Below are 26,344 nucleotides of genomic sequence, written 5' to 3'. Positions count from 1 at the left end.
TGTATAAATACCCGCCCTATACAACAGTCCCAGTTACTTATGTTGTCACTTGGAAAAAATGTATTGCCACCCCTGCCCTGCACCCTCCTCCCCTTTCCAAGCTAATAGACTGGCTGGAGACTGCATTTTCCACTGTTAACTCTATCATGTGAAGATCAGAAAAGCAGCACAGAGAGCAGGAGCCAGCCGTGATGAAAGATGTAAACTGCCATCTGTTGCATGCGCCATTCTGGTTTTCTGACAGCCACGGGTGCCAGCTGTCTGACTACAAATGGCATGGATGGTGGAATTGAGTCAACAAGAAAGATCTTAGGCTGGGTTCACACTGGTGGGATACGGGAACCACAGCGATTTTTCCTGTGCGGGTTCCTGCATCGTATCTTACTCGCAGGCAAATCGCACTGCTCTTCTGCAAACCGCTGTGGGTGTCAATATAACGTTGATGACACCCCCCCCCCCCCCCCCCAAATCGTTTCACAGTACAAATTGTGGAATTGTATCGCATGGGTCTGAACACCCAATGCGATCTGATTGCAGTGCAGACAAAAAGGGTCCTGCACCATTTTGGTCCAAATGTGATGTGCACAGACATGCAATCCCAGACATCGCCTGTGATTCGCATTGCACTAATATTAGCCCACCACTTAACGTGTGTGGCCAGGTTTTTTTTAAAATATCAGCTGTATCTTGGGGGGGGGAAATAGCCCAAAGGAAAGTACAAACAGCATATCGTAATAATAATATCAAATGTCCTTTCCCAAATTATAGCCCAGAGTTCTCCTCTTTCTTTGGCAAGCCAATTGTCTGTCTGTTTTCTCTGCACCCTTTTTTTTTATTTTTTACTATCACTTCTGGTTTCTGTTGTCGCTTTCCTGGCTGCTCTTGCAGCTTCAGTGGAGCTTCCGCATCAGTGAAGGGCAGGTGAGACATTTACGGGTCTAAGCCCTTATACACGCGGTCGGACATTCTGACAACCAAATCCGTTGGATTTTGTCCGAAACTGTTGCATACACACGGACGGACAAAGTTGTCGGAAAATCCGATTGCACATAATGTGACGACGTTATTTCGTTACGACGGGACTACCTTCAGGCTAGTAGCCAATAGCTTTGGTCTAGGAATTTGATCTGAGCATGCGTGGCACTTTGTCCGTCGGAGTAGGCTACACATGATCGTAGTATGTCCGGTCGGAGCATTTTGTCGGAAAATTTTACGGACAAGTTGGAAAACTTGGTCCGTCGGATATTCCGACGGAAACAGTCCGATGGAGACCACACACAGTCGGAATATCCGACAATACGGTCCGATAGGACACATTACGGTCGGAGATTCCGCCTTGTGTACAAGGGCTTAAAGACCCGTAATGTCTCGTTTTTAAAGAAAAGCAATCACAAGTACATGAGCATGCACATGTAAAAACACCCACTGACGATGCCTAGGTATGAAAATGTCACTTGTGCTGTACGCTACACATCACTGCACACGCAGGAGTAAGAACATGGGTTCTAGGGCTATTATTCATGGTTACCTGTAAACTGATAGATACGGTACTTTCAAAGTGTCTCAAATGGAAACTATAGGGCAGGGATATGCAATTAGCAGACCTCCAGCTGTTGCAGAACTACAAGTTCCATGAGGCATAGCAGGACTGACAGTCACAAGCATGACATCCAGAGGCAGAGGCATGATGGGACTTGTAGTTTTGCAACAGCTGGAGGTCCGCTAATTGCATATCCCTGTTATAGGGTACCAAAGTCCATTGCCTTTTTTTTTTTTTTTTTTTTTTTTTTGGGGGGGGCGCCATGTGCAGTTTTGAAGCTAGACATGTTGGGTGTCCATTTGCTCACCTTTTATACTTTACCAAAAATTTGGTAATATATTGGCATTTGTGTGTCCTAAAGCTTGATTCACACCTATGCAGTTTGCTTTTAATCCGTCTCTGCATTGCTTTTTCAGTGTGTTTCAGGTTTGTGCACTCACATTTTTGAGGCGGTTTTTATTTTTGTTAATTTTGTGTGTTTTGTGTTTGTTTGTTCGTGTGTGTGTGTGTGTGTGTGTTTTATTTTTTCTCTCCAGCCAATTAGTTTGGTCAGATTAAGAAATGTTGCAAAAATGTAGTATGTGCTTCTCCGCTGAAGTCTATTGACCCAAAAAAGTTTTGCATTCGAAAAGTCCCTGACCTTTTCCAAAAACGCAGCAGCTGACAAAAAGTGTAGATGTGAACGTGTCCCATAGGAAACCATGTTAAATGGACTTTAGTGTGTTTCTGCAAAAAGCACTAAATGCAGAGATGTGAACCAGGCCTAAAACTTTTAATAGATTTTTTTTTTTTATTTTTTACCGTAAAATGTGTGTGATAAACTGTTGCTCAAATATCGTGTGACCAGGGGCGGACTAACCATTGGGCCACTCGGGCATTGCCCGAAGGCCCCCGAGCCACTAGGGGGCCCCATCAGGGTTGTCAGCCTCAGTAAAACCAGGGACAGTATGTAAAAATCTGTGTTTATTTACATCTGTCTGTGAAATGTCCCTTACCGACATCATTTGGGTCTAAAAAATCCCAAGATTATAGCTGCCCCACCTCTCCAGTACCTTCTCAGCCAATAGAAACATGTCTGTGTATACTGTGTGTACATGTATGTGTATACTGTGTGATTGTATACTGTGTGGCCCCATAATCTCGGATTGCCCTGGGGGCCCCATAATCTCGGATTGCCCTGGGGACCCCATAATCTCGGATTGCCCTGGGGGCCCCATAATCTCGGATTGCCCTGGGGGCCCCATAATCTCGGATTGCCCTGGGGGCCCCATAATCTCGGATTGCCCCGGGGGCCCCATAATCTCGGATTGCCCCGGGGGCCCCATAATCTCGGATTGCCCCGGGGGCCCCATGAGTTGTCAGTCCACCCCTGCGTGCAACATAAAAATTCGAAACTGCCATTATTTTGGGCTGGGTTCACACATACAGATTTCTTCTGCATCCGATGTGCGTGACAGGCGAGTGTGACCGGCTCTCAATGGAGTCGGATCACACGGATCCGGGGCAGCCGCAGTCCGCATTCAAAAAAGGGTTCTTTGTGTCTTTTTGGGTCCGATTCGGGTGCAAATTCAGATAAAAAAAATAAATTGGACCCGATTCACGCCTGAACAGGGATGTGGTAGACCCCAGGCATAAACCCCTGGCCACATATGTGACCCCCCAGCCTTATTCTCCAGGGTGTCTGCTTTCAGGAAAAGCTTGGTGGGTTTCAATTAATCTTCAGGCCTAAAATTATAAAAAAATAAAAAAAAAAACAGAAAAAAAAAATTGCGAAAGGGTTAAAAATGTGCCTTTTTTTTTTTTTTTTTTTTTTTTTTCTTTTTTTTCTTTTTTTTTCATTTTTTGTTGTGTAGAACTGGCCCATAAATTTATCTGCCTGGCAGCTGTCGTCTTTGTGCGAAAGCATTTAACGTGGAGATGGCATTTAAATTCAGGTTTGATTTGCCCGTCGTAAAAAAAAAAAAAAAAAAAAGGCTGCAACCAAGATAAGTGTGTTTTAATGTGATCTGCGCTATTCCGAGCAAGCTTTCTTCCTGCGATATGGGGCATCCCGCCGCCTGCCTTCATTTCGCTCTCGGAATTAACGCAATTACCGCCCTCTGTTTATCAAACATCTACACTACACAGCAATATTTATTTGCAGTCGTTTAGCAAAGTGCGCCGGCACCCGGGGGTTACCCTTCTTTTTTTTTTTTTTTTTTCCATTGCCGTCTGTGCGATGCCATGATTAAATTTGTTCGTCGCTAACAAATGAGGAAGATTAATTTAAAGCCAAAGGGTGAAGGTTTGCAGCTTATGACCCATTCGTGGCTACGAGTGATCGGAGATTGAGGTGGGATCGGGGGGGGGGGGGGGGTGGAGGGGTTAGAAACGGTCAGGATTTAATTTTGTACCAGGCTACATGCTTCCTATAATTACAAATTAGTGTTTGGCTCAGCTGTAGCAAGACTCTCTATCCAACAACCCGCCCGCCCCCCCTTCCCAGTTCGTTTTTTTTTTTTTTTTTTTTTACTTTGAAGCTATAAAATCATTAGTCTGTGGCCGTCTCCGAAAGCCTTGATCTCCTTTCTAAAATGGAAACTTAAAACTGAAGTTTATTCTGTTTATAGTTGGACTTCCCTGTTGCTACTTTCCTTCATCAACATTCTAATGAAAATTTTAAAAGAAAACCCAAAATTTGTATTTTTTTTTATTTTTTTTTGTACCCAATTTTAGACCCAGCAATGTCATCGCTGAGTTTCTGTAATAGTCTATGCAGTATAGGCAGATCATTACGATATGTTCCTGAACCCCAACATTTGTATCGATCCCTGTAATGCTATCAGTGCCAGGACAAGGTCATGTAGAGCCCAGGGTGAGCATGCTAAATTGTGCGCCCCCCCCCCCCCAAGGTGTATGAGCATCATGTGCCGGCAAAAATCCACCCCCCCCATAAAAAGAAAAAAAAGACTAATTTGCTTACCCCCTAAGCATACATTCCCCCTCCTCCAAATCCACCTTCTACTGAAATCCCCTTCTCAGCACAAATCTTTGCCCTCTCATTCCCCATATGCACCCAGCACAAATCCACCCCCCCCCCCCCTTAGTACAAATCCTCGATCTCTCAAATTTCCCCTCTGAGCACAAATCTCCTCCCCCCTCCCATCCCTCCCAACACAAAATCTCCCCAATCCCACCTCCTGGCACAACAGCGGATTCCTGCACAGATGTCTAACTTGCCCCCCAAAGTCGCCAAAGTAGTACTAGGAGCTACTTTTGGAAATCTGTGCTGTTCCGCAAAGTTGGATGGTGCCAATGCCGGCAATAGCCACTGATTTGGCATGCAATTTAAAGAGGAAGTAAACCCTGATGGGTTTACTTCCTCTTTTTTTCCCTGCAAAGGTAAAGCATAATGGACTACTATGCATCGCATAGTAGCTCATTATGTGTCACTTACCTGACACAGGAGCCAGCGAAGTCGCCGCTGATCCCTGTAGTCCGCCGCATCCATCTTGCTGGTGGCGTCTCGCAGCTCCGACCAATGACAGCGGCGAAGCCGCGATGACGTCACTCCCGCGCATGCGCACGGGAGTCGCGTCTCGCAGCTCCGCCGCTGCCATTCGGCGAAGCCCCGATGACGTCACTCCCGCGCATGCGCACGGGAGTCGACAAATTAGGCAAATCCATTTTTGGACTTACCGCATTTAGTGCGCCTGCGCGCCGCTGTCTACGGCGCATGCGCCGTAGACAGCGGTGCCCATTTTCGGGCAAATATCTCCTAAACCATATAGGTTTAGGAGATATTGCTTGGACCTACAGGTAAGCCTTAATCTAGGCTTACCTGTAGGTCAAAGTGGTTTGAAGGGGTTTACTTCCTCTTTAACATTGTCAAATCGCATGCCAAATCTGCCCAATGTGAACATGGGCTTATGAAAGAGTGGCAAGAAGAAAGACATTCTTTGACAGAAAGCCATAAGAAGTCTCTTTTGCAGTTTGCAAGAAGCCATGTAGGGCTGTGGTCATTAACCCTGTCCTCAGGGCCCACTAACAGGCCAGGTTTTATGTATTACCTGAGAGATGCAGACTAGAATACTGCAATCACTGAGCAGCAAATGATATCACCTGTGATGTATTTCAGTTATCTTGCAAACCTGGCCTGTTAGTGGGCCCTGAGGACGGGGTTGATGACCACTGATGTAGGGGACACAGCAAACATAGTTACATAGTAAGGTTGAATGAAGACGCCAGTCCATCCAGTTCAACCTGAGTGAGGTGTCTACAATTGTCCCTATCCCTGTACATTGCACACTCACATTGGTCCCTACCCTCAAGGAGCCCACAATCCAAGGTCCCCATTCATATACTGGGGCCAATTTTTTGGAGAGAAGCCAATTACATGTGGAAGAAGGGGCTCTGGTCAGATGAGACCAAAATTTAACTTTTTGGCCTAAAAGTAAAATGCTATGTGTGGGGGGGAAAACTAACACTGCACATCACCCTGAACACACCATCCCCACCGTGAAACATAATTACATAGTTCCTAAGGTTGAATAAAGACACCAGTCCATCCAGTTCAAGTTGAGTGAGGGTGGGTGCGTGTCTACAATTATCCCTATTTTATTTAAGGTATCCATATAGCGCCGCCAATTTTACGCAGCACTCCACACATACATCGCACACTCACATTGGTCCCTACCCTCATGGAGCCCACAATCCAAGGTCCCCAACTCTTATTCATATACTAGGGCCAATTTTTGGACAGAAGCCAATTAACCTACCAGCATGTCTTTGGCGTGTGGGGGGAAACCGGAGTCCCCAGGGGAAGCCTATGCAGGCACAGGGAGAACATGCAAACTCCAGGCAGGTAGTGTTGTGGTTGGGATTTGAACCAGCGACCCTTTTCACTGCTAGGTGAGTGCTAACCACTACACCACTGTACCGCATCTACCAACCACTGTGCCGCCCCTACATGGTGGCAGCATCGTGTTGTGGGGGATGCTTTTCAGCAGGGACAGAGAAGCTGGTCCAAGATGATGGGAAGATTGATGGAGCCAAATACAGAGCAATCTTAGAAGAAAACCTGTTAGACTCTGCAAAAGACTTGAGACTCGGCCCGAGGTTCACCTTCCATCAGGGCAACGACCCAAAACATACAGCCAGACCTACAATGGAATGGTTTAGATCAAAGCTTATTCATGTGTTAGAATGACCCAGTCACAGTCCAGACCTAAATCCAATTGAGAATCTGTGGCAAGACTTGAAAATTGCTGTTCAGATGCTCTCCATCCAATCTGACAGAGCTTGAGCAATTTTGCAAAGAAGAATGGGCAGAAATGTCCCTCTCTAGATGTGCAAAGCTGGTAGAGACATCCCCAAAAAGACTTGCAGCTGTAATTGCACAAAAGGCGGTTCTACAAAGTGTTGACTCAGGGGGGCGCCATACAAATGCACGCCACGCTTTTCAGATGTTTTATTTGAATTTTTTTTTTAAACCATTGATAATTTTCCTTCTACTTCACAATTATGTGCCACTTTGTGCTGGTCTATCACATAAAATCCCAATAAAATACTTGCATGTTTTTGGTTGTAACCAGGGGCGGACTGACCACTCATGGGGCCCCCGGCAATAGGAGATTATGGGGCCCCTAGGCAATCGGAGATTATGGGGCCACACAGTGTAATTATATATATATATATATATATATATATATATATATATATATATATATATATATATATATATATATATATATATATATATATATATATATATATATATATATACACACAGACATGTTTCTATTGGCTGAGAAGGTACTGGAGAGGTGGGGCTATAATCTCTGGATTTTTAGACCAAAAGGATGTCGGTAAGGGACATTTCAGAGACAGATGTAAAAAAAAACCCACAAATTTTCACATATTGTCCCTAGTTTTACTGAGGCTGGCATCCCTGATGGGGCCCCCTAGTGGTATGGGGCCCTCGGGCAGTGCCCGAGTGGCCCAATGGTCAGTCCACCCCTGGTTGTAACCTGACAAAATGTGGAAAACTTCAAGGGGTATGAATACTTTTTGTAGCACTGTATATTAGTATATTTTTGAATTGAATTAATGAAATACACTTTTGATATTTTAACGAGTTGCACCTGTATATGTGGGCAGGGAATGCCCCATCAGCAGGTGACTGGCCAGGTACAGGGGACAGCTTCATGACTGGTTCTCTCTCAGGTGGGCTTAGACTAGGATCTGAACAAGCCTGAGCTCGTCTTTAGTCCGCAGGAGCCTGGCCATTGCAATCGCTATCCACTGGTTGAAGTTGCAATACTTTGCAGGCTCATTTACAAAAAAATAACCACCTTATTTACTGCAAATATGGATGCATTTATTTTATTTTTTGTGCAAAAGGTGGACTTGGCCGTCCAAAAATATTTGGAACTTTTGATAACACTTTGGGTATCTGAGAAGGTTGTCATTACTGTAAAATGGTCACTGCTCCATCCCAATTTAAAAAGAATGCGATGCGCCTTTCTATTCAGACGCAGCCATGGCTCGTGGACCCAAGAAGCACTTGAAGCGCGTCGCTGCTCCCAAGCGCTGGATGCTGGATAAGCTGACAGGTGTCTTTGCTCCACGTCCGTCCACTGGTCCCCACAAGCTTAGAGAGTGTCTTCCTCTGATCATCTTTCTGAGGAGCAGGCTGAAGTACGCTCTGACCGGGGATGAGGTGAAGAAGATCTGCATGCAGTGTTTGGTTGTAAACCCTTACAACACACTTTGACCTACAGGTAAGCCTAGATTAAGGCTTACCTGTAGGTCCAAGAAATATATCCTGAACCTACACGGTTTAGGAGATATTTGCCGAAAGACAGGCACCGCTGTCTATGGCGCATGCACTGTAGACAGCGGCGCGCAGGTCCACTGAGTCAACGGCAGTATGCGGCGCGCAGGTCCACTGAGTCAACGGCAATATGCCGCGCGTGGCGGCTCCCGTGCGCATGTGCGTGGGTGACGTCATCGCGGCTTCGCCGAATGACAGCGGCGGAGCAGCAAGACCCACCGAGAAGATGGAGGCTCCGGACTACAGGGGACAGCGGTGACTTTGCTGGCTCCTGTGTCAGGTAAGTGACACATAATAGACTACTATGCGATGCGATGCGATGCGATGCATAGTAGTCCATTATGCTTTACCTTTGCAGGGAATGAAAGGGGAAGTAAACTCATCAGGGTTTACTTCCTCTTTAAGATCGATGGCAAGGTCCGGACACACATTACATACCCAGCTGGGGTTCATGGATGTCATCAGCATTGACAAAACCGCAGAATACTTCCGTCTGGCGTACGATACCAAGGGTCGCTTCGCAGTGCACAGGATCACAGCTGAGGAGTCCAAGTACAAACTGTGCAAAGTCAGGAAAACTTGGGTGGGATCAAAAGGAATCCCCCCCCCCCCCCCCAATCTGGTGACCCATGATGCCCGTACCATCCGCTACCCAGATCCATTGATCAACGTCAACGACACCGCTCAGATCGACTTGCAAACTGGCAAGATTACAGACTTTATCAAGTTTGATGCTGCTAATGTCTGCATGGTGACTGGAGGTGCCAACTTGGGTCGAATTGGTGTCGTCACCAACAGGGAGAGACACCCAGGCTCATTCGATGTGGTCCACGTGAAGGATGCCAACGGCAACAGCTTAGCCACCAGGCTTTCCAATATTTTCGTCATCGGCAAGGGTAACAAGCCGTTGATCTCCTTGCCACGTGGAAAGGGTATCCGTCTCACCAACGCTGAGGAGAGAGACAAGAGACTGGCAGCCAAGAAGACCAGCGGTTAATCTCAACAAAAACATTCTCTACCTTTTTAATAAATAAAAAAACTGTTTTGGGAAAAAAAAAAGAATGTGATGCCCAGATTCGCAGGGACTCATTGTGGCATCGCTGCAAGTGCTCCACAACCATTAAAAAAAAAAACTTGGATAATGAAAATATAAGAACCTCGCTCCCTGCTGCCCACAAATTTATGGATACAATGTATTTCAAGCAAATAAAACACCTTTTCAGAACTGGTTATTAAATAATGTATCCGGAGAATCCCTGGATGATACACTTCAGGCTCGCAGCTCGTTATTAAAGGAACATATCTGCAGGATTCTGTTTGACGTGCTGTTTTTGAAGTGTTCCGTTGAAAGAATCGTAAATTCGGCCTCGCTATTGATGTGTCGGCTGTAGACATCTTTTGGTGGTTTTTTAAATCACAAAGACCTTTTGCAATGAACAACCCCCCACCTCCTGCTCCCTTTCTTCAGGATCTTATTAATTTGGTGCTGTTCTGACATCCCTTTTTGTCCTTGAACCGCACGATGGAATATAAATTAATGGGGAAAATTATAATGAAGTTTCAAAGGACTTTTTAAACACAAAGCCCGAGAAGGATTAATGGGCATTTGCAATGCACATATAATTATGCTGCCCAGTTATGCTGTAACACGGGCAAAGCATTTACCAGGCATATGACGGAGGTGTTCTCTCGAGGGGGAAATGCAGCGGTCGGTGCCAAATGATACTTTGCTGACCACTGGTTTCACCTTGGTTGTTTGTTTGTTTTTTACAACTGGGCCTTTTTTAGTTGATGGTAATGTTTGGATTTTACAGTCAGTTCATTTGATTGAACCAAACATCCACTGTATAGCGGGACACTTGGGTATCGGAACTGGACCACAGAGCCACATGGAAGAAGATGACCTTGTCTGATGACTCGCGTTTTCTTTTAAATCATGTGCATCACTTACCAGGGGAAGAGTTGGCACCAGGAAGGGAAGACAAGTCGGTAGAGGCAGTGTAATGCTTCTAGCAATGTTCTGCTTGAAAACCTTGGGCTCTGCCATTCACGTAGATGTTTCTTTGATGTGTACCACCTACCTAAGCATTGCTGGTGACCAGTTACACCCCTTTCATTGTAACAGTATTCCCTAATGGCAGCGTCCTCCTCTCAGCAGGATAATGCATCATGCCACACTGCAAAAATGGTTCAAAAACTGTTTGAGGAACACGACATAGTTTGAGGTGTTGACCTGGCCTCCAAGTTAACAGTCCAAGCAAGCATCTCTGGAATGTGCTGGTAAAACTAGTCGGATCGATGGAGGCTCCACCTCACAACTTACAGGACTTAAATGATCTACTACTGGCGGCTTGGTACCAGATACCACAGCTAACCTTCAGCAGAGGTCTAGTGGAGTCCATGCCTTGACAGGGCTGTTTTTTGCTGGTAAAAGGGGGACTTACTCAATATTGGGTGGCTTTTTGCAAAGTTATGGCTGATTAGTGTGTGTGTGTGTGTGTGTGTATATATGTATGCGTGTTTAGATAGAGATATATATATATGTATGTATATGTGTTTTTTTTTTTTGTTTTTTTAATCTTAGAGGTCCGTTGCCCCTTTAAAAATAAAAGCCAGCGGCTACACATACTGTAGTTGCTGACTTTTAATATTGGGACACTTGTCTGTCCTGGAATCCAGCGATGTGGGCACCCCAGGCGATCTTCGGATCGGCTGGTTGGGTGCTGACGGGGCCATTGCTACTATGGGAACACAGCAGTGTAGCCTTTCAGCTTCACGGCCGGGCCTCTACTGTGCATGCGTGAAGTGCACTGCGCTCTTTCACTGGCTGGAAGAAGAGGAGGGGGACCGAGCTGCTGATGTAGATTGCTGCGGCCCGGTCTACCGGAAGTGGATATCTGTCAGACACGGGGGGGGGGGGGAAATCGGATAAGTGTAAGTTCCATTTTTGGGTGGAAGTCCACTTTAAATGCATGCTAAGTAATTTTGAAGGATAATATTCTGGCACTCCTCCCCTACGTGTAAAAACAGTAATTTTTGTTTGCTAGAAAACTACTCAGAACCCCCAAACATTATATGTTTCTTATTGTACATCACGGGACACAGAGCCATAGTAGTTACTATGTGCGTTTATTGGCTATCTTCAGGTGATGGACACTGGCACACCCTAAGACAAGAAGTCCACTCCCTATATAACCCCTTCCACTACTGATTGTACCTCCCAGTTTTTTTTTCGCCAGTGTCTAAGGTGTGGGTCACGAGTGAAGATGTGCTGAGCTCCACTGGAGCAATCCTTGCTGGGGCTAGCTATGCAGCCGGATCCATTCAAAGTGTTTTTTTAGGCCGAATTGAATGGTACCCGGGCCTTGTGTCCGAAGAAACAAGGTTTTGCCTGTAAACCCTTCTCCTTTTAGAGAGCTGGACCCCAGGATCCAGTACTTTTGGTATTAAGGCCATTTAGTTTTACTGGAGAAGGTGCTATTACAGGTCCAGGATTGTGGGTTCCCTGAGATGGATTTGTCAAGTGATTGTTCAAGCTTATGGTTTAAAGAGCAAAATATATTATATTAAAGCGCACTCCACCAGAGCTGTTAGTGCTTCCTGGGCAGTGCATCACCAAGCCTCCATGGCTCAAATCTGCAAGGCCACAACTTGGTCATCAGTACATACGTTTATATGTATGCCTTTGGGCGCAGTGTACTTAACGCAGCAGTACAAGTCCTCTAGTCTTGGTGCCCTACTTTTGTTGTCTCCCTCCATTCAGTTGGCATTGCTATGAGACATCCCACATAGTAACTACTATGGCTCTGTGTCCCGTGATGTACAATAAGAAAATAGGATTTTTATAACAGCTTACCTGTAAAATCCTTTTATTTGAAGTAGATTACGGGACACAGAGGTCCCTCCCTTCTTTTTGGTATACACGTGTATTGCTTTGCTACAAAACTGAGGTACTCCCAGTAGTGGGAGGGATTATATAGGGAGTGGACTTCTTGTCCTAGGGTGTGCCAGTGTCCAAGCCCAGATCACGGGTTGCCAACCCGCCATGCCAGAGCAGCAGTTTTGTGAATGAAGCCGATGGTAAGTGGCTGCGGAAGCCGGGGCAACCAGTGGGGTACAGATTCCATCAGCGACCCTCACGAGGGTAGCGCTACACTGGCATTTCATTGGTGTCATACTGCTGGCTCAAGTGGGTGTTAATCCTGGAACTATGCAGTCCCTATCAAATGGGAGGACAATCAGCCACAGCTCAAGGAAACCCTAGCAATGGCATGAGGAACTCTAGGGTCCCACTGAAAGCTTGGCTGAGACTGGCTGACTTAGAGCTATATGTCCTGGTCCTCTTCTCCTGTCCATTAATGCTGGAAAATCGGTGGATTACATAGAAAATAAAATCATTTTGCAACGCTACTACATTTTCGTTTTCTCTCTATCCTTCTCTCTTGCTCTCACTCTGATTTGATAACTTTGTCAAAACTCAAGATAATTATGTAAAAACCTTTTTCCGCCCCCAAGCAGCCCATAGAAAAAATGCAACGGTTGTTCTGGCCCATATGGGGTGCACATGCAATGCTGGCCATACACTACATGAATAATCGTCCAAACCCATTTTCTAAAAACGAAAATTTGGCCGTGAGCGTAAACGATAGTGCCATCCTGTAATAGCTGATAAATCATTCAGTGGACACAATTGAATGAATTTTTTCGTTCTTCTTCTTCTTTTTTTTTTTTTTACATATACCTAGTGCAGACAGTTTGGACGGGAAACACATTAACCTTTCAATTTATTGCTCATTTCAGCTCAAAAACATTCCAACGATTATGTGCCCATTAACTGACTGAATTACGGATTTTTTCGTATAGTGTATGGCTAGCATAAGAGTCAAACTCCACATAAATACCTGCTAAAGTAGCCCACAGATGATTCGATTTTCTTTCCTTCCACCATGAGAGCAGCGCTATTGTGTTCTGCCGGCCAGGGAGAGCCTTGTATGTGTAATAAAAAATAAAATCCAAGAGGCTGGCTTTACTCAAGTTGAGCAATGGATTGATTTGGTTACAAGCAGCCTGCTCATCATACATTGATCAAATCTCGGCTGGTCCCTGTTGAACTGGCTGAATTTCGATCCATGTACGGCCAGCTTAAAGAGGTTGTAAACCTCTGAAAAAAAAATCCTGCAAGACAAAGGCATAATGAGCTAGTATGCATCACATACTGGCTCATTATTAAATGCTTGCCTTCAAATAAAGCTGTTGAAGCGGTCCCTGCACACTGCTGTCATGGCCGACATCTTTCCCAGAGCTTCTTCTGGGTTCGTAGGCTCCGGTGCTGTGATTGGCTGGAGCCAAGATGACGTCTCCCCTGCACATGAGAGCACGCGCTGTTCCTTTGGGGGGGGGGGAAACGCACCATTGATGTCACTGGCTGCATGCACTGGAAATATCTCCTAAAGCGTACAGGTTTCGGAAATATTTTCAATACCAATATATAGGCTTACCTATATGTAAAAGTTTGCAGAGGAAGTTTACTTCCTCTTTAAGGAATTACTTGTCAACCCAAACAGAAAATATATCCGGAAAATGTGAGCTGCTTCTTCTTCCTCCTTCTTCCTCCTTCTTCTTCCTCCTTCTTCCTCCTTCTTCTTCCTCCTTCTTCCTCCTTCTTCCTCCCTCCTTCTTCTTTCTTCTTCTTTCTTCTTCTTTCTTCTTCTTTCTTCTTCTTTCTTCTTCTTTCTTCTTCTTTCTTCTTCTTTCTTCTTCTTTCTTCTTCTTTTTCTTCTTTCTTCTTCTTTTTCTTCTTTCTTCTTCTTTTTCTTCTTTCTTCTTCTTTTTCTTCTTTCTTCTTCTTTTTCTTCTTTCTTCTTCTTTTTCTTCCTTTTTCTTTTTCTTCCTTTTTCTTTTTCTTCTTTTTTTCCTTTTTTTTTTTTTTTTTTTTTTTTTTTTTAATGTATTCATTTATTAATAAAATTGTAAAATGATACAATGGTTGTTTTGGGGTCAGCAAAAAATGACATTAACCACTTCTACTTTTTTTTTTTTATTTATTTTTTTCAAATTTGGTTGATAAATCAGAAGATCATTCTTTACTCTTGACCAGCATTGCACACATTTAGCCATTGTTGGAGTGTCCTTTTGTGTCTTTAGGACTGTTTTTTTTGAAGAGGTAGATTTTGAAAGCTTCAAGGCTCCTGTAATAATACAAATGTACCCAAGTGTATATTTCATCTCCTAAAGCTGGTCATATGAGGCAACTTTCTGGTAATTTCAACCACTTTCAGTCCACCAGGAATCAAACATACTTGACTTGAATCTAAGCGACCTATCACCCATAAGTTTGATCATCCACCTGAATGCAATTGAAAAAAGTGGGATATAAAATGATGGCTTCAATACAGGTTATTTAAAAAAAAAAAAAATTTGCTTAAGCCAGAAAAAAAAAAAACTAAGGCTAGTTGATGCATCCAGATATTTCTGAATGGGTATGATTTGAAACAATTTTTAATCCATCTCAATATAGTTAATAAAAAACGATTTTCTATGTTCTAAAGCAGCCTTCCTCAACCTTTTCAACACAGAGGAACCCTTGAAATAGTTCTCCGGTCTCGGGGGACCCCTTCTAAAAATGAGAAATCTACAACTCATGATACATTAGTGTGATGGTCAGTGGGAAGAATGGTCCTTACACTTGTGGTCATTGGGAAGAATTACCTCCTTACAGATCGCTAAAAAGATCAATGGTGTCGGTGGGAACTTATCTGAGAGGCAGAAATTGCCCAATGCTGAAGTGACCCCTACAACCTCTGGAGGAACCCTAGGGTTGAGAATCACTGGTCTAAAGCATTGAAAGTGTTTTGAAATTGTCAGAAAAATAAATAAAATTACTAACTGTACAGCTTCAGCTGTATAATGCCCTCCGTTGTTTGTCCAAAGTGGACGTAAAGCAACTCGGTATAATTAGGAATATATATTTTTTTCTCTTCCTTTTGCAGCTCCCTCAACTCCTCAGCTTCCCCTGACACCAATGGTGTTTTTAATTTTTTATTTTTTTTTAGCAGAGTTTTTTTGTGTAATAGAAAAAGTACATAGGTCTCATAAGTCAGTCATGCTGCAGGGGTGAGCTGCAACGGAAAAGAAATTGGCCCCACAGGGTCGACATAACCAGGTTTGGCGTGCTATACCTTCCTGAGCCCTAATAAGTTGTTATCATGCGGGTGCCTATGGATGCGAGATGAAAAAAGCCAGAGGCTCTTGTAGCGGTCTCTGAGATGAGCACTAAGTCCTTTTTATTTATTTATTTTTTGCTTTGATCTCTGACTGCAGATTGTTCCTTGGAAGCCCAGCCAAAGTACATCAAGGATGGCAAGAGGTACGGAAGGCGGTCTATGCCCGAGCTGCAGGACTCCCTGGAAGAGTTTGATGAGGAGACGGTAATAGAGCCCGAAGACGAAGGGACGAGGTCCTCGCAGGTCAGCTCCAGAAACTGTGAAGAGGTAAGATAAATGAGTTTAATGACTCGGGGGTGACATGAGTCTTCATTGGCACTGGGAAGCCTGACATTTTGCTCATTGAGACTGCAGCTTTTCGAAATTGCATGCTGCCTCTTTTCATTACCTCAAATAAGCCATTTCCCAGCGCTGGGGCTCGGGCTGAGAATCTGGGATAAAGAGGAGCCGTTATCCATGGCAGGTTTCAGATTTAATTTAAAATTCTTAAAGGCGGAATTTAAATGATATCTAACACTTAGCCAGTTTAGCCCCCTAGCTTTCCTTATAGTTAAAATTGCTGTGCAATACTTTACATAGGCGCTACTTTGGATTCTCTCCAGTTGCTGGAAACCAGGGAGTCGGTAATTAGATGGCTGTGAATGAACGCTAGACAGAGAACACATGACCCGCCGCCACAGAAGCATTTGGGTCCCGGGAACCAAAGATAACCTGAACTGGATTACAAGCTGGCCATACACGGTGTATGAATTTTGGCCTGTCCTGATGACCGTGCTGAAATTGAACCCCACCTGTAAGCCGGGCAGAAAATTGTCAACAAAACAGCGGTTGCAACAAATTGGATGCAGCCACTGTCTGTTTTGACAGTCGGTGGAGAGGCTGTCCTTTAAAACCCAATACTGGCAGTGGGGGATTTGTCCATCTTGCTCTGCAGCTTGCGTGGAAAGTGTGTGTGTGTGTGTGTGTGCGTATATATATATATATATATATATATATATATATATATATATATATATATATATATATATATATATATATATATATATATATATATATATATATATATATATATTATTGTGTGTGTGTGTATATATTATATTTCTAACAAAAGTGATTATACCCCTCACATTTTTGGCAATATTTTATATCTTTTGATGTGGTAACACTAAAGAGATTCACTTTGTTACAATGTAAAGTAGTGAGTGTACAGCTTGAATAACAGTGTAAATTTGCTGTCCCCTCAAAATAACTCCATACACCGCTATTAATGTCTAAACTGCTGCCAACAAAAGTGAGTACACCCCCAAGTAAAAATGTCCAAATTGGGCCCAATTGGCCATCTCCCCTCCCTGGTGTCATGTGACTCATTAGTGTTAAAAGATCTCAGGTGTGAATGGGGAGCAGGTGTGTTAAATGTTGGTCTCTGTCTCTGTCTCTGTCTCTGTCTCTGGAAGTTCAACATGGCACCTCCTGGCAAAGAACTTTCAGAGAATATAAAAAAAAAAGAATTGTTGCTCTACATAAAGGTGGCCTAGGCTATAAGAAGATTGACAAGACCCTGAAACTGAGCTGCAGCACGGTGGCCAAGACCATACAGCGGTTTAACAGGACAGGTTCCACTCAGATCAGGCCTCGCCATGGTCAACCAAAGAAGTTGAATGCACGTGCTCAGAGTCATATCCAGAGGCTGTCTTTGGGAAATAGACATATGAATGCTGCCAGCATTGCTGCAGAGGTTGAAGGGGTTGGTGGTCAGCCTGTCATTGCCCAGACCACTGCATCAAATTGGTCTGCATGGCTGTGGTCCCAGAAGGAAGTCTCTTCTAAAGATGATACATAAAGGTTGCAAACAGTTTGCTGAAGTCAAGCAGACTGAGGACATGGATTACTGGAACCATGTCCTGTGGTCTGATGAGACCAAGATAAACTTATTTGGTTCAGATGGTGTCAAGCGTGTGTGGTGGCAACCAGATGAGAAGTACAAAGACAAGTGTGTCTTGCCTACAGTCTAGCATGGTGGTGGGAGTGTCATGGTCTGGGGCTGCATGAGTGCTGCCGGCACTGGGGAGCTACATACTGAAGTAGAGAATGATCCCCTCCCTTTGGAGGGCAGTATTCCAACATAACGACCCCAAACACACCTCCAAGATGACCACTGCCTTGCTAAAGAAGCTGAGGGTAAAGGTGATGGACTGGCCAAGCATGTCTCCAGACCTAAACCCTATTAAACATCTGTGGTGCATCCTCAAACTGAAGGTGCTAGCCGCATCTTTGGAGTGGTGAAGGAGTGGTGTATTTACCGCTCCTAAACCACTCCTACCCATTGAAATCAATGGGGCAGCACAGCTATACTGTCGGCAAAGCGCTGCAGCAGTGGCGCTTTGCGGGCAGTTTTAACCCCTTTTCGGGGGCTAGCGGGGGTTAAAACTGCCCCGCTAGCGGCTGCATACCGCCGCTAAAACGACAGTAAAGCACCGCTAAAAATAGAGGTGCTTTACCGCCAACGCCCGCACCGCCCCAGTGTGAAAGGGGCCCTAGTGCCACGTGACCTTGCTGATCAAGAAGTGCATCTGAGGGTTCTTCTGGTAAGGTGCCCCAGAAGAAAAGTGTAGGTGAGGTGCAGCGTGATGCAGAGACAATAATTCACACAAGCAGGTGCAATAGAACTTGTATTGAAGGAATGCAACAACCGTTCACAACAAGCCCAGTGGGACAGCTACCCAGCTGGGCACAATCACAATTCAGTAGCATGACAGCCAAAATGACAGCATCTGTTCAGAGGGCCTGGCCGTCTGGTCCAAATCAGGAGTCTGTCAGAAGAGATGAGGCCCTACACCTGCCGTCCTCATCAGGAACCTTTTCCCTTGGGCTGTTGCGGTCCTCACAGACTGGGTATCTGTCTCTGTGCTGTCCACTGTCCAAAGAGCGCCAAAGCCGGGAGCCAGGGCCTTAAATAGGCTCTGCCTGACCTAAGATGGTTGCTTGAGTCACATGGGGCAGCAACATCCAATAGGCTAGCTTCCCCATTAACCCAGAAAAACCTAGAGGAACCAGCATCACCTGCTGTGGAGAAAATGGACTGCACCTGCCTACAAGCGCTTCCCATGAAAAAGAAGATGCAAAGATGAAGCGATCAAAAAATTATTGCAAAGGGGTACCACATCCCAATATTGTATATAAACAAGAAAGGAAGTACAGGGCTAGGACAACCAACCTCCGGGACTTTTAAACGGTACCCAAATAGAATCAGTCAAGAACATGCCCATATAAGAATAATCATTTTATTTAATTAACAATAAAAGAATAAAAAAAAAATTTCAGACACAATATAAACATCACATACAGATGTTGACTCATAAGATGTTACCAGTCCTACATATAAAGTAATGCTGCTATTTTCTACATGTTTCGCTCCCGTGAGCTTCTTCAGGACAGTGCAGCTTACATTAAAAACTATGAAAAATAGAATATGAAAAATATTATAAGAAAAGCGCTTCCCATGGTTGGCCGATCATGCTGATCAGTCATGATTTCCATTGCAAACAACATAATGGATAAACAGTCCTTGGGCTGTATTGTGGTGTATGGACTGCTACACTGGCAGCATGATGCATCATAATAGGGAGGCAAAGAGATTTACCCCTTAACCTTTTGATTGTGGGGGTGTGTGTGTTTAGTTTTTCTTCATACAGCTAAAAACGATAGTCAGTCTGACTTTCTGCTACCATAAAGCAATTGTGTATTCTACCATATTATCAAGTGCGGATAGGTTGACTGGAAGACAAAGGGGCAATTGTAGCAGACTTGCATCTCCATGAGCTATTGTTCTGGTCCTGAAGAAAGGGAAGCTGGCTGGGCATGAAATGGTAAAATGTGTCTAAAAAATAAATTAAAAGGGGGGGAAAAAATAAAAAAAAGTGTTGAGGGAATTGGAGAGTGGAAGAATGCACAAAAAAAAGCAGAAATACACAGGTGGTACACAGATCCTGGATGTGAATACAGATTGCCTCCCTCCCCTGGCGAGACACGCTTGACTTGAGATGTTGGGGCTTCATGTATCATGCTGAATATTTCTTCCTTGATCCGCTACATGCCTGGTGCAGCTGCTCCTCGCAATATGTTTAATTATGTTCCCTCTCCCTCCCCAGCTTGTCTCGTAGTTTGCGCTGTGCTACCGCGGCGTCTCTATCACCGGCGGGCTTGTGCCATAGACTCTTTATCTTGATGATCCACTTGGCTTTTAATAACCCCAATATTCACAAACTATATTACATTTTTGACATGTGTTATTTAATGTGGCTCATTGATGTTATGTTACCTGATCGCTCTCCCGATGATGGGCGACCCTGGCGCGCATTCATTTAACTTCTGCCTCATGAATATTTGAACTTCCCTGAGAAAAGTCAGATGAGCACATTTTATATGTTTTCAAATCACGTGCATAAATCCCTCTGTGTTGGAAAAGCAGGCGGCTTCACAATTATTCATTTGGAATTGTAAATTACGGAGAGATGAGTGGTGTGAGTTGCTGTTTTGGTATGGGCATGTATAGGGGGGGGGGGGGGGGGTCATTGATCTTGCTGTAATTTACCCTTTTTATTAACATTTCTACCCTTCAGGAACCCCAGAATGCATTTCTATAGTTTGTAGGAAAGTCCTGCTAAAAAAAATAAAAAATAAAAATCATGGTAGGTCATTAATATCAGAATGTTCTAGATATAACCATAAATAAAACAACAAAGACTATGGCATGCCTAGAGTATTTGACTTTTGTGGATAATTTTTTAGTTTTTAAATGCATTTTTATTAGAGAACTTTCATGGGTACAATACCTTCAGACAAGAAATAGACAATGTTAGGGCATGGTTGAATAATGGAGAACCCAATGTTGGGGCATGGTTGAATAATGGAGAACCCAATGTTGGGGCATGGTTGAATAATGGAGAACCCAATGTTGGGGCGTGGTTGAATAACGGAGAACCCAATGTTGGGGCGTGGTTGAATAACGGAGAACCCAGTGTTGGGGCGTGGTTGAATAACGGAGAACCCAGTGTTGGGGCGTGGTTGAATAACGGAGAACCCAGTGTTGGGGCGTGGTTGAATAACGAAGAACCCAGTGTTGGGGCGTGGTTGAATAACGGAGAACCCAGTGTTGGGGCGTGGTTGAATAACGGAGAACCCAGTGTTGGGGCGTGGTTGAATAACGGAGAACCCAGTGTTGGGGCGTGGTTGAATAACGGAGAACCCAGTGTTGGGGCGTGGTTGAATAACGGAGAACCCAGTGTTGGGGCGTGGTTGAATAACGGAGAACCCAGTGTTGGGGCATGGTTGAATAACGGAGAACCCAGTGTTGGGGCATGGTTGAATAAAGGAGAACCCAGTGTTGGGGCATGGTTGAATAACGGAGAACCCAGTGTTGGGGCATGGTTGAATAACGGAGAACCCAGTGTTGGGGCATGGTTGAATAACGGAGAACCCAGTGTTGGGGCATGGTTGAATAACGGAGAACCCAGTGTTGGGGCATGGTTGAATAATGGAGAACCCCGGATATGATGTATACAAAAGCTAAAGAATTAAGCCATAAACTGTCAGGGCAGTAGAGGGTTGCTGATGCATATACCACTAGTCCCATAGAACTTGAGACATTTTAAGATATCGTTCTAGCTCTGGAATTAACATAGGTCACATACACCTCCAACATAGACCTCCACATGTAGTTCTAATCAACCTGCCATCTAAGATGTCAAAACTCCTAATGAGTGAAGGGATATTTAGCTTAACCGCTTTCATTCTTTAAGAAATATACGGTTTCCATGTTGTGTCTCTCTAACATCCACTTCACAAATGGATATGCTCAAGTTTTGCTAATCTAGTTTCGTTTCTCATGTTACTGTTATCTTATTTCGTTGTTTCGTTTCTTGGAAAGCACATGATTTTGAGGAATCACTGGTTTCACTTTTGTTGTAGGCTGTACTTGTATATGATTGGATAATCTGTATGACACGTTCAAAGGGCGGTACTTTCTGAAAGCCCCCTTTAAATATTCACACCAAAGAATAAAGATTAGATATGCTCGGAGAGACTTTGCTGTTTTGTGTCATTGTCTCAATCGGCTAATCTCTCAGGCCTGTGGGGATTGGACATCACACATCGAAGGGGTTAAAAAACCACCTCTGGACAATCTACATTCCTTTCAATGACAAAAACCATATAAAAGAGAGTAGAAATTGGCCACCTACCTAGAAGGAAAGAAAAAGGAGTGGTAAAAGACCTGAGCATCAAAGCGGACCCAGGGGTTCCACATCCAATCTTGGGTAGTAAGAGTGTTATTCAGTCTGGCCATAAGCACTTTGGCTAATGTTGAACACTCCAGTTATCAGAAAGAAAAATCACAATTAAAATCGGAGGTCAGTGCCTCCTTTACATTGGTCTTTTATGAGAAGAACCCCTGAGTCACCCTTAGTCACGCTTAAGCTGGCCCTACATTCAAATTTTATTTGACGTCGTGTATGGAATTTATGGAAAATTGTTCTTTGGAGCATTTGATCAGCCTCCTGACAACATGCATGTGTGGCACCCATGATCAGAAATGAAGATGGGGACACGGGAAGTGCAGCAGTGGACCCTTATGGGAGCATTTTTTGCTCAATGAAAATGGTAAAGGGGGGGGGGGGGGGTTGGGGCATGGGGTAGGAGGGTAAGACTGGAACCTATCTACTTCCCTCCTTATGGAATCTGAAGCATCCTTGGGTATGTGTCTTGGATATTCAAGAGGCTCCAGAGTCAATTTAGAGAAGTCGATATCACCGAGGTGAGACTGGTGTCCTGGTGGGGGTGGGCTGTACTGCAAACTTTTATTTTTATTTTTTTTGCCTTTTTGAAATTGCGAAGGGTGAAAAGGAGTTTAAAGACTAGTGCAGTTAGTGAGTGACACAAAGGCAGGAAAGAAAATTGCACTGTCAGTGTTGAGGGGGGAATCCCTCCCGCAGAGCTATTTTGTTCTCCTGGGGGAGAGGAGGGGGCGTGTAACGATCCCTGCAGGGGGAACACAGTGTTTATTGCTAGCAGCTATAGCCACTGGCAATAATCGCTTGCTAGAGATCCAACATGCTGGTTGATCGACTTTGGCATGACCAGCCTGTCCATACATGGATCAAATCTTGGCCGGTCCCTGCTGAACTGCCCAAGATTCGGACCATCTTTAGCAGGCTTAAATGATATGTTGATTCTGCAAAATGGCCCTGTAATCTATTTTTCATGAAATTGGTTTCTTACTGTGTTTTTTCTGCCTCCTTGTAATGTCCCCTATGAAATTCTGCCCTTTACTTTTCTCCTTCGCTTTTGGAAGCAGCAGTGCACGCTAGTTGCGGTCATGTGATGAACACTACTATTCTCATACTCCATAGTCCATCTTAGGAGCGAGCCAGAGAGGGTGACTACATTCCTACATACAGTGGGACCATGGAGAATGTATTTAGCCACCCTCCATCAATGCTGACACTTAACCCATTTTTTTTTCCTTAATTGAAGGAATGCATTAAGGTAAAAAAAAAAAATGTTTAGGCTTCACAACCACTTTATCCACTTGCCGACCGCCTCGCGCCCATATACGTCGGCAGAAGGGCTCGCACAGGCAAACTAACGTACCTGTACATTGCCCTTTAAGAGGCGGCCAGCGGGCGCAGCCATGGCAAGCTCCGTGAGTTGGGTCGCACGTCCCGTGGACTCGATCGCCGCGGGGATGCCCGCGATCGCAACACGGAGAGGAAGGACGGGGAGATGCTAATGTAAACAAGCATCTCCCTGTTCTGCCTAGTGAGTGTCACTGATCTCTGCTCCCTGTGATCGGGAGCAGAGATCAATGAAGTGTCACACGTAGCCACACCCCCCACAGTTAGAAACACTCCTCAGGACACACTTAACCCCTACACTGCACCCTAGTGGTTAACACCTTAATTGCCAGTGTCATTTACACAGGATTCAGTGCATTTGTATAGCACCGATTGCTGTATAAATGACAATGGTCCCAAAAATGTGTCAAAAATGTCCGATGTGTCCGCCATAGTGTCGCAAGTCACGATAAAAATCGCTGATTGCTGCCATTACTAGTAAAAAATTTTTATAAAAATGCCATAAAAAATCCCTTATTTTTTAAATGCTATAACTTTTGCGCAAATCAATCAAACACTGATTTGCGTTTTTTTGTTTTAAATTTTTTATTTTTTTTTACCAAAAATATGTAGAAGAATACATAGCGTATGTTTGTTTTTTTTTTTTTTTTTTTTTTTATATATATTTTTGGGGGATATTTATTATAGCAACATTTTAAGGAAAAATGCATTATTTTAAGTGTCTCTTTTTTTTTTTTTTTTTTTTTTGTTTATAGCGCAAAAAATAAAAACCACAGAGGTGATCAAATACCACCAAAAGAAAGCTCTATTTGTAGGGGGGAAAAAAACGTCAATATTGTTTGTGTGCCACGTGGCATGACCACGTAATTGTCAATTAAAGCGACGCAGTGCCAAAAAAAAGTGCTCTGGTCAGGAAGGGGGTAAATACTTCCGCAGAGCTATACTTTTCCTAAACGGTCCTCTTCCCTTGCTAGTGCCTGCATCTTCTGCTGGGTGCCTGTCTTCAGCCACATTCATTGGCCAATGCAGTATGATGTCACTCCTGCGCAGGCTCTGTAGTCAGTCATCCCAGCACACAGACCTTACCAGCCATGTAAGCTGAGCTGCGCATGCGCAGCTTGGTTTACATGCTGGAGAAGACCATGAGCAGACCGGTAGGTGTATTACCATTGTATGTCTCGTCTCCAATAAATAGCCTACCCTGCTCACAGGTTTTGACTTTGTAATGGCGCGTACCCACGATTGGATTTCTCGTCGGAAACAGATATGACTGCTTTTTCGATGGGATTCCGCTCAAGTATGCCTTGCATACACACGGTCTGCTGAAATTACAACCGTCAAAAACGCGTGATGTACAACACTACGACGAGCCGAGAAAATGACGTTCGGTGCTTCCGAGCATGCGTCAAATTGATTCCGAGCATGCGTAGGAATATTGCACGTTGCAATTGCCACAGACTATCGAATTTTCGGATAGGAACTTTTCCCAACCGAAAAATTTGAGAGCGTGCTCGCAGTCTCTTGCTGGCTGGAATTCTGTCAGGCAAAGACCGATGGAGCCTACACGCGGTCGAATTTTCCGGCGAAAAAACTCTCATCGGTCTTTTGCCGAAATTCCGATCGCGTGTACGCGTCAAAACTTTTATTTCTGCGTTAAGCAGTCTTTACCGGTAAGCCCTGGTTCACATTGGAGCCATTTGGCATGAGATTTAACCACTTTGCGCCGGTAGGACGACCAGGGACGGCCTCGGCTTTCGTGGTTATATCTGAATGATGCCTGAGGCCACAGACATTATTCAGATATCGGCGTTTTCAGCCGGAAATTCCCTGCACCATAAGAACGATCATAGCGGCTGTTCCACCGCTTGATCGTTCTTACCGGAGGGGACGTTCCCCCCCCCACCCCCCTCCCGCTGCCCTCTGGTGCTTCTACCGACTCATCGCTTCCATCGGTGAGTCGGTCACAGGATCCGCCGGCCCCCGGATAATACTATAGAGATTTCCAGCGGACCAGATTGTCCCCGGAGTCTCTATGATCGTTCGGAGGCCGGGCGCGACGTTATGATGTCACGCCCGGCCTCTGCATTCAAAATAACGGCGCCGATTTGGCTAGGAAGCCAGGATCGTTTTTTTTTTATTTTACGCTTCCCAGCCTAGAGGTGAGATGTGGGGTCTTATTGACCCCCCCATATCTCACTGTAAATGGGACCGATTGTGCGATATTCATATTACAAGGGATGTTTACATTGCTTGTAATAGGAATAAAAAATTTTTTTTTAAGTGTCAAATGAAAAAAAAAAAAAAGTAAAATTAACAATAAAAAAAAAAAAAAAAAATTAAAGTGCCCCTGTCCCTGTGAGCTCGTACGCAGAAGCGAACGCATACGTAAGTCCTGCCCACATATGAAAACGGTGTGCAAACCACACAAGTGAGGTATCGCCGCAAACGTTAGAGCGAGAGCAATAATTCTAGCACTAGACCGCCTCTGTAACGCAAAACATGTAACCAGTAAAAAATGTTAGTGTCGCCTATGGGGATTTTTAAATACCAACGTTTGGCGCCATTCCACGAGCGCATGCAATTTTGAAGCGTGACATGTTGGGTATCTATTTACTCGGCGTATCTTCATCTATCACATTTTGCAAAAAAATTGGGCTAACTTTACTGTTTTTTTTTTTTTTTTTTTTTTTTTAAGCATGAAACTGTTTTTTTTTCTGAAGAAAACGCGTTCGAAAAATTGCTGCGCAAATGCCGTGCAAGATAAAAAGTTGCAACAACCGCCATTGTATTCTCTAGGGACTTTGCTAAAAAAAACATAATGTTTGGGGGTTCTATGTCATTTTCTAGCAAAAAAATGATGAATTTTACATGTAGGAGAGAAATGTCAGAATTGGCCTGGATGCGAAGTGGTTAAATCGCAACTGAAACGGTGCGGCGCTGCACCGATTCCCAGAAGATTGGCCACTTCGGGGTGCGATTTCCATTGACATCTGTGCAGCAACCCTCACGGATGTCTCCGAAATCCCCCCCCCCCCCCCAAAGTCGGGACTGATGTGCGGGAATGGAATGGTGCGAGTTCAGCCGAACCCGTCGCGCGATTTCATTTCCGCTATCAGTGTGGACCAGTGCCGAATCC

The 26,344-nt window shown here is 44.4% G+C and overlaps 1 protein-coding gene and 1 pseudogene across 4 annotated transcripts in view; both read left to right on the top strand.

The window, feature by feature from the left end:
- Window positions 1-26,344, top strand: part of NIN (ninein) — a 230,668-nt gene that overhangs the window by 66,341 nt on the left and 137,983 nt on the right. For all 4 annotated transcript variants that reach the window (XM_077466782.1, XM_077466784.1, XM_077466783.1 and 1 more), the window contains exon 4: window positions 15,675-15,844. In XM_077466782.1, the coding sequence (XP_077322908.1) occupies window positions 15,675-15,844 (170 nt within the window). The remainder of the gene's footprint in view (window positions 1-15,674; window positions 15,845-26,344) is intronic.
- On the top strand, window positions 8,020-9,366 carry LOC143956574 (small ribosomal subunit protein eS4-like; annotated as a pseudogene).

The sequence above is a fragment of the Lithobates pipiens genome, unplaced genomic scaffold, assembly GCF_037356315.1.
Source record: "Lithobates pipiens isolate NorthernLeopardFrog02 unplaced genomic scaffold, aLitPip1_a1.2 Scaffold_37, whole genome shotgun sequence".
NCBI lineage: Eukaryota > Metazoa > Chordata > Amphibia > Anura > Ranidae > Lithobates > Lithobates pipiens.
The sequence above is the reverse complement of the archived record's forward strand: the minus strand, read 5'-3'. Positions and strand labels throughout refer to the sequence as shown.